Source organism: Salmo salar, chromosome ssa02, assembly GCF_905237065.1.
Source record: "Salmo salar chromosome ssa02, Ssal_v3.1, whole genome shotgun sequence".
Classification (NCBI taxonomy): Eukaryota; Metazoa; Chordata; class Actinopteri; order Salmoniformes; family Salmonidae; genus Salmo; species Salmo salar.
The window spans coordinates 32,509,318-32,526,213 of record NC_059443.1 but is presented as its reverse complement, the minus strand read 5'-3'; the positions used below and the strand labels follow the sequence as shown (position 1 = coordinate 32,526,213).

At 42.6% G+C, this 16,896-nt stretch overlaps 1 protein-coding gene across 2 annotated transcripts; it reads right to left on the bottom strand.

Annotated features, from left to right (window-relative positions):
• Positions 1 to 3,214: 3,214 nt before the first annotated feature.
• On the bottom strand, positions 3,215 to 14,985 carry LOC106580236 (tetratricopeptide repeat protein 24). 2 transcript variants are annotated; one of them, XM_014161061.2, is made up of 13 exons: positions 14,764 to 14,984; positions 14,091 to 14,348; positions 13,443 to 13,736; positions 9,527 to 9,728; positions 9,212 to 9,418; positions 8,329 to 8,457; positions 7,951 to 8,072; positions 7,720 to 7,812; positions 7,406 to 7,484; positions 7,080 to 7,263; positions 5,003 to 5,085; positions 4,679 to 4,727; positions 3,215 to 4,587 (listed from the first exon to the last, which is right to left on the bottom strand). In XM_014161061.2, the coding sequence occupies exons 2-13, from the start codon at positions 14,301 to 14,303 to the stop codon at positions 4,476 to 4,478; spliced, it is 1,767 nt and encodes a 588-aa protein (XP_014016536.2). In that variant the 5' UTR covers positions 14,304 to 14,348; positions 14,764 to 14,984; the 3' UTR covers positions 3,215 to 4,475. The 2 variants fall into 2 exon arrangements, 1 of the variants encoding a protein (XP_014016536.2); XR_001322845.2 differs by having other exon boundaries at positions 4,460 to 4,587; positions 7,156 to 7,263; positions 14,764 to 14,985.
• Between the last annotated feature and the right edge of the window lie 1,911 nt (positions 14,986 to 16,896).

Here is a 16,896-nt window from a genome sequence, read left to right as displayed (position 1 = left end):
GGGATCATTGTCATGCTGAAAGACCCAGCTATGTTTCATCTTCAATGCCCTTGCTGATGGAAGGAGGTTTTCACTCAAAATCTCACGATACATGGCCCCATTCATTCTTTCCTTTACACGGATCAGTCGTCCTGGTCCCTTTGCAGAAAAACAGCCACAAAGCATGATGTTTCCACCCCCATGCTTCACAGTAGGTATGTTGTTCTTTGGATGCAACTCAGCATTCTTTGTCCTCCAAACACGACGAGTTGAGTTTTTAACAAAAAGTTCTATTTTGGTTTCATCTGACCATATGACATTCTCCCAATCCTCTTCTGGATCATCCAAATGCTCTCTAGCCAACTTCAGACTGGCCTGGACATGTACTGGCTTAAGCAGGGGGACACGTCTGGCACTGCAGGATTTGAGTCCCTGGCGGCGTAGTGTGTTAATGATGGTAGGCTTTGTTACTTTGGTCCCAGCTCTCGACAGGTCATTCACTAGGTCCCCCCGTGTGGTTCTGGGATTTTTGCTCACCGTTCTTGTGATAATTTTGACCCCACGGGTTGAGATCTTGCGTGGAGCCCCAGATTGAGGGAGATTATCAGTGGTCTTGTATGTCTTCCATTTCCTAATAATTGCTCCCACAGTTGATTTCTTCAAACCAAGCTGCTTACCTATTGCAGATTCAGTCTTCCCAGCCTGGTGCAGGTCTACAATTTTGTTTCTGGTGTCCTTTGACAGCTCTTTGGTCTTGGCCATAGTGGAGTTTGGAGTGTGACTGTTTGAGGTTGTGGACAGGTGTCTTTTATACTGATAACAAGCTCAAACAGGTGCCATTAATACAGGTAACGAGTGGAGGACAGAGGAGCCTCTTAAAGAAGAAGTTACAGGTCTGTGAGAGCCAGAAATCTTGCTTGTTTGTAGATGACCAAATACTTATTTTCCACCATAATGATTTTCTGGATTTCTTTCTCATTTTGTCTGTCATAGCTGACGTGTACCTATGATGAAAATTACAGGCCTCTCATCTTTTTAAGTGGGTGAACTTGCACAATTGGTGGCTGACTAAATAGTTTTTTCCCCCACTGTAAATAAAAAAGGCTTGTTAAAACAGACAACCCTTTTTCTCCCCATTTTTGTGGTATCCAATTGGTAGTTACAGTCTCGTCCCATCGTTGCAACTCCCATACGTACTCAGGTGAGGCAAAGGTCGAGAGCCGTGCGTTCTCCGAAACACGACCCAGCCAAGCTGCACTGCTTCTTGACACAATGCCTGCTTAACCCGGAAGCCAGCCGCACCAATGTGTCAGAGGAAACACTGTACACCTGGCGACCTCAGTGTGCATGCGCCCGGCCCGCCACAGGAGTCGCTAGAGCGCAATGGGACAAGGAAATCTCGGCCTGCCAAACCCTCTCCTAACCTGGACAACGCTGGGCCAATTGTGCGCTGCCTCGTGGGCCTCCCAGTCACGGCCAGCTGTGGCCCTTGAGCCAAAAAGTTTGCCCACCCTTGGCCTATAGTATAGGCTATGGATCATTATATTGAGACCACACTAGGCACACTTGATATTGCACACCCAGCAGAGAATCAGGGATGAGGGGCATCATACTAATTCTAAAACACTGAGCAATATGACATTTAATCGATTACAAATTACATAACCCTCCCCTGGACAATTTTCTTTCTTTTTTTATAAAAAAAAGACTAAACCCTCCCCCTGACTGAAATTGAAAAGCATGACCCTCCTCTGGGTAACAATGGTGTACATTTCCACCTCTCCCTAAATTGAAATACATTTGCAAAAGTTATAGAGTTACTGCTGTCTGTTCAGTAAGAAATGAAATAATCCAGAATAGTCTAATACACCATGAATCGGGAGGTGCTGGAACAAAAAGTGAGCATGAGGGAGGGGTGCTCTCTCTTGCTCACTTTTTGTTCCAGCGCCTACTGAACACAGGTAGTCTAGAATCTAGCTAAATTATCCACACAAGCCACATATCATGAGTTAGAAGATTGAATAATAAGGTATATTATGAAGTTATTATTTAACAGCATTGAAGATAAATCCCAAATCAGTAAAAAAAACTAACAAATAATTAAGCTAGCTAACTAGCAGATTTACATCAATCATCAACGATCAGCTGATGGCCTACCCTCTTTTCCCAATGTCAATCATGTCTTTCGGAGGCACTGTAACTAGCTTGCTTTCAGTATGTGATGAGTTAGTGTGTTGTTGCAGAAATAATTAGGCCTATGCAACAAAAAATTTTTTTTTAAATGCTACAGAGGCATTTAGTAGGCTATGTCCTGAATTTCAAGATGGTTAACAATTATGAAAGTAAAAATAAAATATATATATTTTTTTAAATCGAGCTGAGGAGGGAGTGCCCTTTTTTCATGTTGAGCACCTTCCCTCTGAAAGGTCTGTGCACGGCACTGCAGACCTGTGAGGTAAAAAAAAAAATGGAATAATGTTCACTCGCTTTCAGATTGAAAATGATCCGACCACATTTTATTAACCATTTAAATCGAAGATCATTAGATATATTAGGTGAGATTCGATAGAGTCCGACTCCGGAGAGTCAGAAGTTACGACAGCACTTTGTCAATAAAAGGCAGGATTTTATTGACCAGTTGGGCAAAGTAAACTTGAGCCTACACCATGAGTGACGCATGTTTCCCTGCGCGTCGTTGGCATCATTTCTACATTGCCACTGAAAAGCAGCAAAGGATGTGATTACGCGTATAGTTAAAAAAAAATACAATTGTTTAGTGAACAATCTGTTTGGAAAGTGTCATTAAGATCTCCATCAAACCCTTTCATTCATGTAGCTTCAATTGTAGACCTATTATCAATCCATGTGATAAGTAAAGCTTACACTTTAGAACACGCTTTACCATAAACAAATGCATGGAATGTGTTTTCTTTACAATAGATTGACTCTTGCCACCCCCAATTTGACTTGTGAAAACTGTGAACGTGACCTCTGCCACAGTGAAAATGTTTCATTAACATGTTTAACAAGTCGATTGAAGCGGCCAATTTAATTTACCCTCCATTTACATTTAATTAAAGGTTAGGCCTATTTCTGAAAGTGTGCCCTTTAGGAAAACCAATTGAAAACAGATTGAGTGCTTGTTCTTTTTTGTGTTCTCTTGTAGCAATGATCAACGGCGATGGCTTTGTTAAGCCTTGGGGTGACTATTAATTTACAAAGGATCAGAGTTAAATACTTCAAAAACAGATTACATTTATTTAAAATTGTACAACCATGATTCAAGAGAACAGCAGAGATTAAAGTTAGCATGATCAAAGAAATTATACACATTATGACAATCTTAGAATATTGACTACCAAGACACCTTGAAATAAGGCAACAGTAAACATGTCATCCCCCACGAATGACTAACGCATGTACAGTTGATTACTATAGCCCCCCCCATAAGTGTAATTTTGTCAATGCCAGATGTCTATGAGATGACTAATCATTCACTCAAATTCTATCAAAATCGGGCCAGTGGTGTCTGAGATATTGTGTGGGTTAGCTCATATCCCTAAACATGTGTGCCAAATTTCATCACTAAGTCAAACAGATCAACAGATATACGTCCGTTATAGCGCCACCGCAAGGTCGATATGAATGTTCTTGCATATGTTGAGTCTTGACAGTTTTTGCAACATGTGTACCAAATTCTGTTACAATACGAATATCCTTGACTGATTTATATGCAGTTGTGTGCCAGACCACACCCACGTGAATGTTTATTGGTCAATAGCGGCCATGTTGTTTTAGCTACCAGTCTGGAAAATATTGCGTTGAGAGATCGTTTTCCATAAATGCCACATATCAAGTTTCGTGCAGATCGGTCATTCGGTAAAAGAAGAGTAGCGTTAACTGTTTTTCACACAATTCAAAATGGCAGAAAATCCATCATGTCGGAACTTATGGGTCCCGAGGCAAATTTGTTCCTTGTGAAGACAGGGACCTATCTACAAAATTTCATGACTTAAGGTCTAACGGGGTGAGGGGCGTGACCTTTCAAAGTTTGCATTTTCAATCTCGTTACAGAGCCACCATCTGGACAATCAGTGTAATTTTCTAAATGCCGTAACGCTATGGCAAGACGCATCATTCACCCAAGTTTAGTCAAAACCGGGCCAGTGCTGTCTGAGATATCGCTTGTGACTAACATATGAACCTACTAACGGACGGAAACAGATCCACAGTCCCTTCCCCAATTTCATCGTGGAGGACAATGACCAGCATGCACACAGGGAGTGTTTGGAAGACAAATGCAATGACAAGGCGACACTTGTACATGCAGGATATGAGACAGACAATATTATACAGTAGCACTTACTTACATGTGCATTAGAATTTTTAATACCAATGTGCAAAGAGCAGATTTGACCCATAGAAATACACTCAATAGAGTCATTCCTATGAATACTTTCAATTAACCAACCACATTAGCCTGGACATGCATCTAGTCACATGACCGTGCAGATTTGGGACTTCCGTTTCTTTAACAGGGGTATGGTCTCTTCATTATCTGACGCAGCAGTGGGTGAAACTTCGGAGCTCTCAGACAATGGAGTCTCACTAAAACAAATGATACGTGTTCAGTCAGTATCAATGATTACTCAAACCATAGCTGATCACTGGAAATAACTCACAGACGAACATTATGTACCTGTTAGTCTGTGTTGTCCTCGGTTTAATGCCCTCATATAAATGCTCGCCTACAGAGGGATTATAACAAACAGTAAAAATTGGTTGAACAAAGCTTTTGATAACATAGCCATTACTTTCTTGTAACAATATGTGCAGAATGTGGATGGAAAAAAAAATGATAGTGTTATTTTAACATGCTAGTGGTCCTCTGTCCAAATAAGGACTACTTAGCCCACACACTAGTTATACCTAGTAGCTAGCTACTTCCTCAATGGGAGATTTGTGCAAAAATTCATGTTGTGCACCCATTTCTCAGGTTAAGATTGAGGGGAGTGGTTCTTACTCTGCTGGGTGAGTACAGGGTGGTTTGATGGGTCTTGGTTCTGGTAATGGGGGTCGGGCTGCTCAAAATGATTATTCAGGTTCCTGGAGGTGAGAGGAAGAGGCACGCTCAAACATCATCATCTCAAAAATAACTTTTAAAGAATAATTTATATGACAAGCAGCAGTGTAACATTGGCCACACACACACAGCAATGCCAAGTTAAAGGCATCTTAGATATATGGTTGCTCTGGGAACGGGAGAATAACAAACAGTGCAGCTATGCAAAAATGAGTGTGTGTGTGTATGTTTACAGGGGGATGGTAGTGAATCATCAGTGGAAGCCAAGGTCATCTCCATTAATTATGTATGGGGTTTTGTTTTCTCTGCTGGTGCTCTAATGATATATCTGTGGCTGGCTAATGACGCTCCATTTTCCCATGATTCTATTCTTCGCTGCAGAGCAGACACTCCCAGAGCTCATTTTCTTCAGTGTAATTTAAGAAAACCCAATAGGTGTTTATACCTTAACGACATTCTACAAAAATAAACAATTTAAGAGGCTGGAGTCTGGTGGCACGAAATGAAAAAGTGTTTGATTTTCCAGTGTGCTAATCACAACAAGTAAAACTACCCTGGGTTTATTTATGGGTTGTCTGGATGGGTGTTATTGGGCTATGCACATGTGTATAATGGTGCATCTATGTACACTACCGTTCAAAAGTTTGGGGTCACTTAGAAATGTCCTTGTTTTTGAAAGAAAAGCAAACATTTTTGTCCATTAAAATAACATAAAATTGATCAGAAATACAGTGTAGACATTGTTAATAATGTAAATGACTATTGTAGCTGGAAACGGATGATTTTTAATGGAATATCTACATAGGCGTACAGAGGCCCATTATCAGCAACCATCACTCCTGTGTTCCAATGGCACGTTGTAAGCTAGTCCAAGTTTACAATTTTAAAAGGCTAATTGATCATTAGAAACCCTTTTGCAATTATGTTAGCACAGCTGAAAACTGTTCTGATTAAAGAAGCAATAAAACTGACCTTCTTTAGACTAGTTGAGTATCTGGAGTATCAGCATTTGTGGATTCGATTACAGGCTCAAAAAGGCCAGAAACAAATGATTTTCTTCTGAAACTCGTCAGTCTATTCTTGTTCTGAGAAATGAAGGCTATTCCATGCGAGAAATTGCCAAGAAACTGAAGATTTGGTACAATGCTGTGTTCTACTCCCTTCACAGAACAGCGCAAACTGTCTCTAACCAGAATAGAAAGAGGAGTGGGAGGCCCCAGTGCACAACTGAGCAAGAGGACAAGTACATTAGAGTGTCTAGTTTGAGAAACAAATGCCACACAAGTCCACAACTGGCAGCTTCATTAAATAGCACCCTCAAAACACCAGTCTTTTAGGCAGAGTTCCCCTGTCCAGTGTCTGTGTTCTTTTGCCCATCTTAATATTTTCTTTTTATTGGACAGTCTGAGATCTTCCGTTTCTTGACAATTTCTCGCATGGAATCGCCTTCATTTCTCAGAACAAGAATAGACTGACGAGTTTCAGAAGAAAGGCATTTGTTTCTGGCCATTTTGAGCCTGTAATCGAACCCACAAATGCTGATGCTCCAGATACTCAACTAGTCTAAAGAAGGCCAGTTGTATTGCTTCTTTAATCAGAACAGTTATCAACTGTGCTAACATAATTGCAAAAGGGTTTCTAATGATCAATTAGCCTTTTAAAATGATAAACTTGGATTAGCTAACACAACATGCCATTGGAACACAGGAGTGATGGTTGCTGATAATGGGCCTCTGTACGCCTGTGTAGATATTCCATTAAAAATCAGCTGGTTCCAGCTACAATAGCCATTTACAACATTAACAAGTGTCTACACTGTATTTCTGATCAATTTTATGTTATTCTAATGGACCAAAAAATGTGCTTTTCTTTCAAAAACAAGGACATTTCTCAGTGACCCAAACTTTTGAACGGTAGTGTATGTGTGCTAATATGTACAGTAAATTAGTGATAATGTGCACTGTGTGAGCCTGTATGATGATGTTTACAGTGTGTGTGTGTGTGTTAAATGCCCTGCCTGTTTGCCCCTGGCAGCACAGTCAGATAGCCCGGCTGCTCAGTGAGAGATCCTGTCACCGGTGACTGGGAGTCACCTGCTTCTCCCATGGTCACTGTGTGTGCCTGTTCTCCATCTGGCCCCGGGGCTTCCTCCTCCTTCCCCGGCGCTCCGGTAGACACCTCTGCTGAGCCAGCTCCACTCACTAGGGAACAACAGCCCAGTCAGTACACAGGAGATAAAACTGTATAAACGCATGAGTACACTTACAAGTTCTACAAGAGAGTTGAAAGTGGCTTGAAATAGAACCATTTTTCACAGTCATCATTTAAGCTGAAGGTCCTCACCTTGGGGCTCAGTCTTTGCCCTATGGCCATTCAGAACAGCTTTTCTATTCTGAGTGTGTAGACGAGGGCCGAGACATCTCTATGCAGAGTGTAGTAATGGTTTTCACGCAAGCAGGCACACCACACGTACACACACACACACACACACACACACTACATTATAGTTCCCACCAACAGACCAGAAGATGGTTGATATATTATCTGGTTATAGTGTTGATATATTAACTAGATACTGGCTGATAGATAAACAAATCAGTTTGTTTTCCTGCAACTGAGTATGATGGTCAGGAGTGTGGTGTCCAGACAGTACCTACCTGGGGTTTTCCAGGGGTGATCAGTGACAGCCTGTGTTGCAGGGCCTCACTCAGCTTGTTGACCAGACGCTCCTGGACCGAGCTGGACGAGTCCTGGAAATGAAGAAGGCGGTTAACCAACGTTATACAGTCTGATAAGGTCTGAGCAACCATATATATATAACTGAAAAAGTATATTCTATCGAGGATGGATTGTATGGGTTGGTGTATTTGTAGTAGTGACCTCTGTACCTTGCACTTTGACAGTAAACCCAGAGCTTGTTTGTAGTAGAGGGTGGCTCTCTCCAGGTCTCTCAACTTAAAACGAGCTTCCCCTAAACACTCACAAGTCTGCCATTGGCCCTTATAGTCATCTAGAGATTATATATATATGGATTATATATATGAGAGATAGAGAGAAAAGGAGGAACAAGAAAGATAAATATAAAGACACATTGAGAAAGTTGAGTAAACAAGGGAGAAAGACAGAGAGAGACTTAAAATGTCAAAAGGGGTCAATGGATGTAAAGAGTCATTAATAGTCTGTTCAAACATTTAGAACACACTTCAACATGAAAAATGTGCTTAATATTATTCTTATAAAGAATGACGTTGGACTTGATTTTGTACCAGTGTCTTTGAAGGCCTGCAGGGCGTGGAGGTAGTTCTCTGCTGCCTCCTCATGCTCCCCCAGCTGACTGAGAGCAAAGGCTAAGTTACTGAAGCAGCGGCCCTGAGCACGACGACTGCCCAAAGACCCTGACAGACACACAGAATGAGGGGGAAAGAGAAGGGGGGAGAAAGGGGGAGGGGTATCAGAGAGAGATCAGTTTTTACCCACTTAAAAAAATTATAAGTAGCTATAATGTCATGCTCACATCCCCAACAGCAAAAAATGACATGCACATACGCACAAGACATAACAGTGTGTGAGTCACTCAGTGGTGCTGTGGTAAGCACTCTGTAAGTCCCCATGGGATTGCCTCAGTGGAATCTCAGCCCACACTTCCCTGCACGCACGCACGCACACACACACACACACACACACACACACACACACACACACACACACACACACACACACACACACACACACACACACACACACACACACACACACACACACACACACACTTTTCTCTGTTGCTAATGTGAGAGCTGCTCACAGAGACAGATTAGAGGTATGGAGAGCACTGGACACACAGACAGACCAAGATACTGTAAAGGATTAATCAGGGTATAATGAAATGTTTGAGGAATGGTCTGCCCCTCTGCCTAAACAATTACTCCTACACGCCTCAGGTGACATGTTCCTCACACACACATGATCCTCTGTGGCTCGGTTGGTAGAGTGCTTGCACCACTCATACAAACAATATGCATGCAGAGTACTTTGGAGAAAAGCGCATGCTAAATGGCATATCATTATTACATGCAGTACATAACAGCACTGAACTGTGCAGAAAATACAGTATAACTAAACTCTCCAGCGTAATTGACGTAATAAGCTCACCATGCAGGCTGGCTGCCTGACGGTGGTAGTCCAGGGCCTGTCGGTACTGGCTCAGTGTGTTGTGAACGGCTCCCAGGTTCTGTAGGACCACGGCCAGCATGCTGGGCCTGGTGCTGGCCAGGGGCAGGGCCCGCTCATAGCACCCGGCTGCCTCCTGGAACAACTTCAGCTGGGAGAAACTCAGGCCCAGGTCGTTGTACACCTTACCTGAAAGACGGAGGGATAAAGTCACAAAACTGTGACCAAATTGTTGACAGACAATGCTGTTACTCATTTGTTTTTTCCTCAATTCAGTTACTCTGACAGTTTATCTACCGAGCAACTCTGGGTCTTTGATGTTGTCGCTCAGCTCGAGGCAATCAGTGAGCACGGTGATGATATCATCCATGGTGAAGTCATCTGACTGGAGCATGTGACTCCCTGCCTCTTTGTAGGCCGTGGCGGCTGAGTCCAGCTTGCCTGCCATCCTGTAGCTCTCCCCAGCCCTCTGGAAGCTCTGAGCTGCCTGGGTCCAGTCCTGCAAACACACAGCTTGAATCAGAACCAGCTCTATGTAGGACAGTCAGTGAGCTGTCAGTATATAGACCTGGCTGCTACACATCTCAAATGAGTCAGTCAGACATTGCAGAAGCTCTTAAAAATGAGGGATGTGCATCTTCCCTTTCAAGACGATTCGATACATATCTAGATACATGGGCTACAATACAATACAGGAACGATATGTTTTAGTTTGAAACGATCCGAAGGATTCGGTTTGATTAGAGGAACGAATCGATGCGATTCAGTTCGATGCAATGCACTAACATTTGTTGCATAAACACATTCCTTTTCCATTCCAGATTAAAATATGCTGCTGATGGAGCTTATGAGCTGGGATTCTCTGAGCTGACTTCTGTGTGTGTGTGTGTGTGTTAAATTATGTACTGTATATGTCTATGTTGTATGTAAGCATCTGAGCTGAGCCATAAGGGAAAATGGGCATCTACCCCACTTTTGATCTGAAATCACCCACTTATCTCTTCAGTAGGTCCTATGATTAAGTATAGTCTGGCCCAGGAGTGTGAAGGTGAACGGAAAGGCTGGAGCAACGAACCGCCCTTGCTGTCTCTGCCTTGCCGGTTCCCCTCTTTCCACTGGGATTCTCTGCCTCTAACCCTTTTACAGAGGCTGAGTCACTGGCCTACTGGTGTTCTTCCATGCCGTCCATGGGAGGGGTGCGTCACTTGAGTGGGTTGAGTCACTGACGTGGTCTTCCTGTCTGGGTTGGCGCCCCCCCTTGGGTTGTGCCATGGCGGAGATCGTTGTGGGCTATACTCGGCCTTGTCTTAGGACGGTAAGTTGGTGGTTGGAGACATCCCTCTAGTGGTGTGGGGGCTGTGCTTTGGCAAAGTGGGTGGGGTTATATCCTGCCTGTTTGGCCCTGTCCGGGGTATCATCGGATGGGGCCACAGTGTCTTCTGATCCCTCCTGTCTCAGCCTCCAGTATTTATGCTGCAGTAGTTTATGTGTCGGGGGCTAGGGTCAGTCTGTTACATCTGGAGTATTTCTCTTGTCTTATCCGGTGTCCTGTGTGTATTTAAATATGCTCTCTCTAATTCTCTCTTTCTGTCTTTCTCTCGGAGGACCTGAGCCCTAGGACCATGCCTCAGGACTACCTGGTATGATGACTCCTTGCTGTCCCCAGTCCACCTGGCCGTGCTGCTGCTCCAGTTTCAACTGTTCTGCCTGCGGCTATGGAACCCTGACCTGTTCACCGGACGTGCTTGTTGCACCCTCGACAACTACTATGATTATTATTATTTGACCATGCTGGTCATTTATGAACATTTTAACATCTTGACCATGTTCTGTTATAATATCCACCCTGCACAGCCAGAAGAGGACTGGCCACCCCTCATAGCCTGGTTCCTCTCTAGGTTTCTTCCTAGGTTTTTGTCCTTTCTAGGGAGTTTTTCCTAGGGAGTTTTTCCTAGCCACCGTGCTTCTTTCACATGCTTTGCTTGCTGTTTGGGGTTTTAGGCTGGGTTTCTGTACAGCACTTTGAGAATATCAGCTGATGTACGAAGGGCTATATAAAAATAAATTTGATTTGATTTGATTAATTAATTTGTCATTTTTGCAGATTAAAAGTGTTAGCTAGTAATGTATAAATATTTTTATTTTTTTAATTTGCTATGACATAGCCAATGAATATAAAGCACACCTTTGGATGTTACCTGTGTCTCAGACCGTGTTTAGACCTTTTGGAAGTTGGACCTTTTGGAGTCGAGTGAGCTCCTCTTCTTCTCCCGCTTCCACCATGCAGTGCAGGTAGCAAAAGTGATTGCTGTCCTCATTATGAAATGATCTACTTTACCATGTATATCTAAAAATGACCGCATACTCATTGTTTCAAGCAAAACTACCAAACTATTGCTGATGGTGAACCTGAACAATCAAAATAAAATCCAATGTAAGCCCTGATCAGCATGTATCGCCAGATGAGAGCCGTGTGTCCCGCGGTAGCTTAGGCTACTTTATTCCGGTAAAACACCATTTTTAACAGCACATTTGATAAATATAACCTAGAAAATTACATTGGTTGTCACTCAACTGATAAAGCCTAATATTGCGCAAGACATTTTCAAACATCTGAATGCTGAAGGTGAAGCGCAGATGTGCCAGATCAGGAATAACCTCGTGCCTGACGCATGCCTCACGTTAGTCAGCGAGCGAAGCTGCTCGCAGTTTGACTACCGATTTTGCTTGGGGTTGTTCAGCATGCAAAATGACTTGTCGATCAATGACTGTCAACACAATTGTATGCTTAGTTTGACACTGAAGGAGAGGACGCAGTTGTCACAAAAGATGAGAGGTATTTTCGGAAGGTAGAAAGAAAGTAATTTGAGCAACAACAAAAAATTGTGAACAGGTGATTTGCAACGTTTGAATTGATTTTCGGACAGGTACATGCTACATTTGGATCCGTTTGGGGTCCCGCTACCGATGCACTCAGATCTTAAACATTTGAACCAGGGACTGATGCATACAGGTGAATCTTAACATCCGTATTATAAATGCTAATAATGATACTAATTTATTGATAACACCCACACACTGTCTATGGCAGTTCTCTAAATAATTTCATCGTGGCTTGACTCTGACACACCGACTGAGGGTGTCCCAATGAGAAACGGACCATAATGACAGAGACTGGCCCTTCATCAGTGGCAGCTGGTGATCAGCAAAGATGGGGGAGGTGGGCAGGTTCACTAAAGATCTGAAAAGGTGAAAGGTTAAAAGGTTCTTGGTGCTATAATTGTATTGATTAAACGAATTGCAAAGCATGATTTCTGAGCACATAATTCATTAGAAGGAAGATGGCTCAAATGAATCAATCAACTGACAATCAATTAAAGGAGAAGTTGTATATTTATAACCAAATATAGGTATCGCTCAAGTTGCACAAAAGGAAATATAATGTTGCGGATAAAGTTTGGAATGACACAATTTCATGTGTAAAACATCTAAAGCCCTACATCACTATACTGAGAGCTTTGTTGTTTCTAAAATTACATATTTGGTTGTTTTTGGAGCCTTTGTTCATGTTTTTTCAGGGCCCCCCTACTGTACAACGAGGATGAGGAAGTTATTTGCTGTTTGTTTCTTAAAAAGAAAAAAAATTAAAAGATGTCTGGACCCTTCTATAAGAAACTATTTCCATAAAACAATGTACTATTTCCATTTGGTTGTAAAAAAAGAAAACTTCTAACTTCTTTAACAATCATATCGTAATTTACTAAAGCATGTTTTTCAGTACTTGAGCATTTCTTTTAGCAGAGAAGCTTGTTTTCTTCCAATTGTGGTATAGTCCTTACGTAACATTCAATTTTCAGTCTAGAGTATTCTAGGCCTCATGCATAAGCATCTTATTTTCTTTGCAGAAGTTTTGGGTGGGCTTCTAAATTCTGACTCAGCACAATCTTAATGCGCATGAAAGCAAATCTCCTGGTGGTAATCCCTCATTATAAAAAAGCACAGTTTGGGCTTTTCTCTAAATGTATTGGATTGGTGTTAAATCTCTTTAGGAGAGTATCCCACCTAAATTTTGAAATGGCTTAAGGTGAGGAAGATAAGTACAGTTTACTGCCGTTTTACAGTTCCCCTCTAATGGTTAGGGGTTGAGATTTTTGGCAGGGTAATCTGACCCTTGAGCTGAACCATAAACAACATACACCTGGAGCTGACTGACCTTTAGGAGCAGGTGACAGTGGGACATTTTCATGCAGGTGTCCCCCTCACTGGCCCCGTCCCCCTGGGAGCGGTACAGCTGGGCTGCCTGGAGGTAGTGACCAGCCGCCTGGCCGTGGTTCCCCAGGGTCTCATGGGCTACGGCCAGGTTGAACTGGAGGTCAGCTACCCGCTCCCCCCTCTCTCCTGGCTGGGCCCGCTTCAGGATGTCCAGCCCCTTCAGGGCTTTACCCACCTCCACGTAGGCAGCTCCCAGGTTAAAGGCACATGCCTGCTGGACCCTGGTCTCCTTTAACTGTGGGTGATAGAGTATGGTAAGATCGCTTTTATAATGTTTAAGTGGCCTCACATAAGTACCAGTAAACATTATGCAGCATATTTGACTTTCTTTCATACAGTATGTCTAAATATTGTGGTTGTCAGATGAATGTCGTTGTGAAAACCAATTACCATTTGGGGGACAATAAAGACTGTAATCCATTTGGACTTGGAACCAGACAAGTTTTTGTTGCCTGGATATTTTCCAAACAATACAATCAGGTGCTCAGTTCTCCCTCTCACAGTTTTAGCAAGCCCTATGTTATATGGGTGAGGTGCAGGACAAAATGTCTCAAAATGGACAACATGGAAGTAGCCTAAGTAATGTCACCTCTATGGAAGCTTTGAAGGCCTTTTTGAAACAGCTGATGGCTTCTTCGCAGTCCCCTTGCTTTAGGGCAATGTGGCCAGAGGCTGTGAGCTCCTCTATGTCCACCTGGACCTTCAGGACATCAGCCTCTTTGTCTTTGCTCTTTACACACCCGTCACTCATCTTCTTCTTCTTCTTCCTGCCCTCATGTGATGGGTAGCTATCAGATGCCATATCGGTTTCGCCAGGGGGTGGCTACAGGATAGCATTATGAGGAGACTGATGGAAAGAGGAGAGCAAAATAATTATGAAGTTCAGATTATAGTCACACTCACTCAGGTCATGACACTGACAGTACTGCCCTCCTTTGGTGACAGTGAGTACTAGCTATGTGGCAAACAACATGAGGACTCACTCTGTGCCGTCCTCTTCAAATAAATGTTTTATTATGTCCATTACGTGATCACTGAAAGGCATTTCTTTTAGGCATATATAGCCAGAATTCTTGCATTCAAATAAACATTTTTGAGAAGTAGCATGGACCGATGTCTTGTCTTGTTTGCTAGCTAATTTAGCTACTTTCCTCTCATCTGGTGTGCACCGAAGTTGAAACCACATGACTAGTTAACGCATTAGCTTCTCAAGTCTTGGTAACATGGCTAACGTAGCTAGTTTAGTTAGCTATTTCACTCACATTTTCAAGATGAACAGCCATCCAAGACAGAGCAGTTGCAATTAGTTAGTTAGCTTGACAAACACATTGGTAAATTATCCGTACAGTCGTAAACCCTAGTTAGTCTATATCACACGTTTTAGCTGGCTTTTCTTGTTAGCTTGCTAGCTAGCTAACGTCAGGGAGTTACTGGTTTGTGGAGCCAGGGAAAGCTATCAAGTAGCAGGTCTGTTGCTATGGCAATATTAAATAGGAAATGAGGAGTAGTTGGCCATATAAATGATTTTAGTAACAATTAACAAGGAGACTAAAGCAGTAACTTAAATATCGTATTGCTAGTTATGACTATTTACAAAATGTATATATTGTTTTTATTTTTTGTATTTTTTGTATTTTTATTTATTTATTTAATTTTTTATTTAAAAAAAATATATATATATATTTTTTTTTAAAGGAAACATCTCCCAGAAAGTTATTTATGGTCGGCAGGTAGCCTAGTGGTTAGAGCGTTGGGCTAATAACTGAAATGTTGCTAGATCGAATCCCAGAGCTGACAAGGTAAAAATCTGTTGCTCTGCCCCTGAACGAGGCGGTTAACCCACTTGTTCCTAGGGCGTCATTGTAAATTAGTGATGGGCGGCTCTTGATGGGTGAACGTTGGGAGCCGGCTCGCATATCAGAAGAGCCGAATCTATAAAGAAATTAAGATATGAACAATCAAACGATTTAAATTAATAGAAAAAAAATCTCATATAAAGCCGATTCAAATAATAATATAGGCCTAAATGCTCAAGCGCGTGCACACATTCGTTCTGACTGTCTGCTCAGACTAACAGCCTCACCTGTTGTTCCTGTCAATCAGACACGCAGTGTCAACCAACATGAGTCACGCAGCTGTGAAAACAACAGCTGGAAAATGAGGCGGAAGCACAGTAGCATTTGGAAGCATTTTAATAATGTAGAATAGTGTAGAATTTGCCAAAACAAAATCTCATATAAAGCCGGTTGTGAGTGGCCAGAGAAGGGCAAGTAGATGGAAAAGTGGTCTGTCTAACATAACCAAAGCCATGAAAATGTTAAATGGAACCATGTCCATTTCTTGCCCACACAATCAACCTGATAGTAAGAGATGCTCTGAAGGTGATGAAGCCCACTGTGAACAAAGTGAAAGCAGCTGTGAAATACTTCCACAGGAGCACAGTAGGTGCTGAAAAACTGAAGTCGATACAACGCCAAATGGGGATGCCTGTGCTGAGGCCTAAACAAGACTGCACTGCAAGGTGGAATTCAACATTTTATATGTTGAAGCAGTTTCTTGAGTCAAAGGATGCCGTCATCTCTTCCCTCACCATTGTCAATGCACCTGTTGATGCTCTAACCCAAGAAGAATGGGAGGTTGAGGAGGTGTGCAGAGTCCAGGAACCCTTTAAGCAGGTCACTCTGGAGATCAGTGGAGAGAGGTAGAGTAAGCAGTTATTACTACATCATTATTTAATCCAGTATTATATATGTATATGAGCAGTAGATGAGAATGTAGTATCAGTAGACAAAACATGAACCTGAACTAATAATGTTCTCTCTTTTCAGCTATGTGACAGCCTAAAAACTGATACTCCTGTGTAAGGGTCTGCAGCAAATCACAGCCAGCCGCCAGAGAGAAGCAAATGTAACCACAGGACATGTGACAGAGTTGATGGACACCCTATATTCATCAATGGACAGAAAGTTCCACAGAATGGAATATCATCACGTGCGATCAGAAACCGCTGCACTTGACCCCAGGTTTAAGAAGTTAGCCTTCAGTGATGCCAGAGCGATTGATGAGGCTCTTCAAAGAATAACCTCAGCAGCAGGGAGGGACAGCCCCAGCAGTCAGCTGGCTCAGGCACCAGGGCAACAGGAAGAAGAGGGATCAGATGGAGCAGAAGCACCAGCAGTAGTGCCACAAACGTCTGCTGTTTGGATGCTGTTTGACAAGAGAGCAACTGGGGATGCAGCATGAAGGAATCTCTCAGCAGATGCCATAATGGAGGTCCGATCCTATTTGGAGGAGCCACTCCAAAATTTGGAGTGGCTCTTTGGAGGAGTGAGCTGGTGGAAGAACAAGGCCTCTGTCTACCCACGGCTTACTAAAGTCATGACAGAGAGACTCTG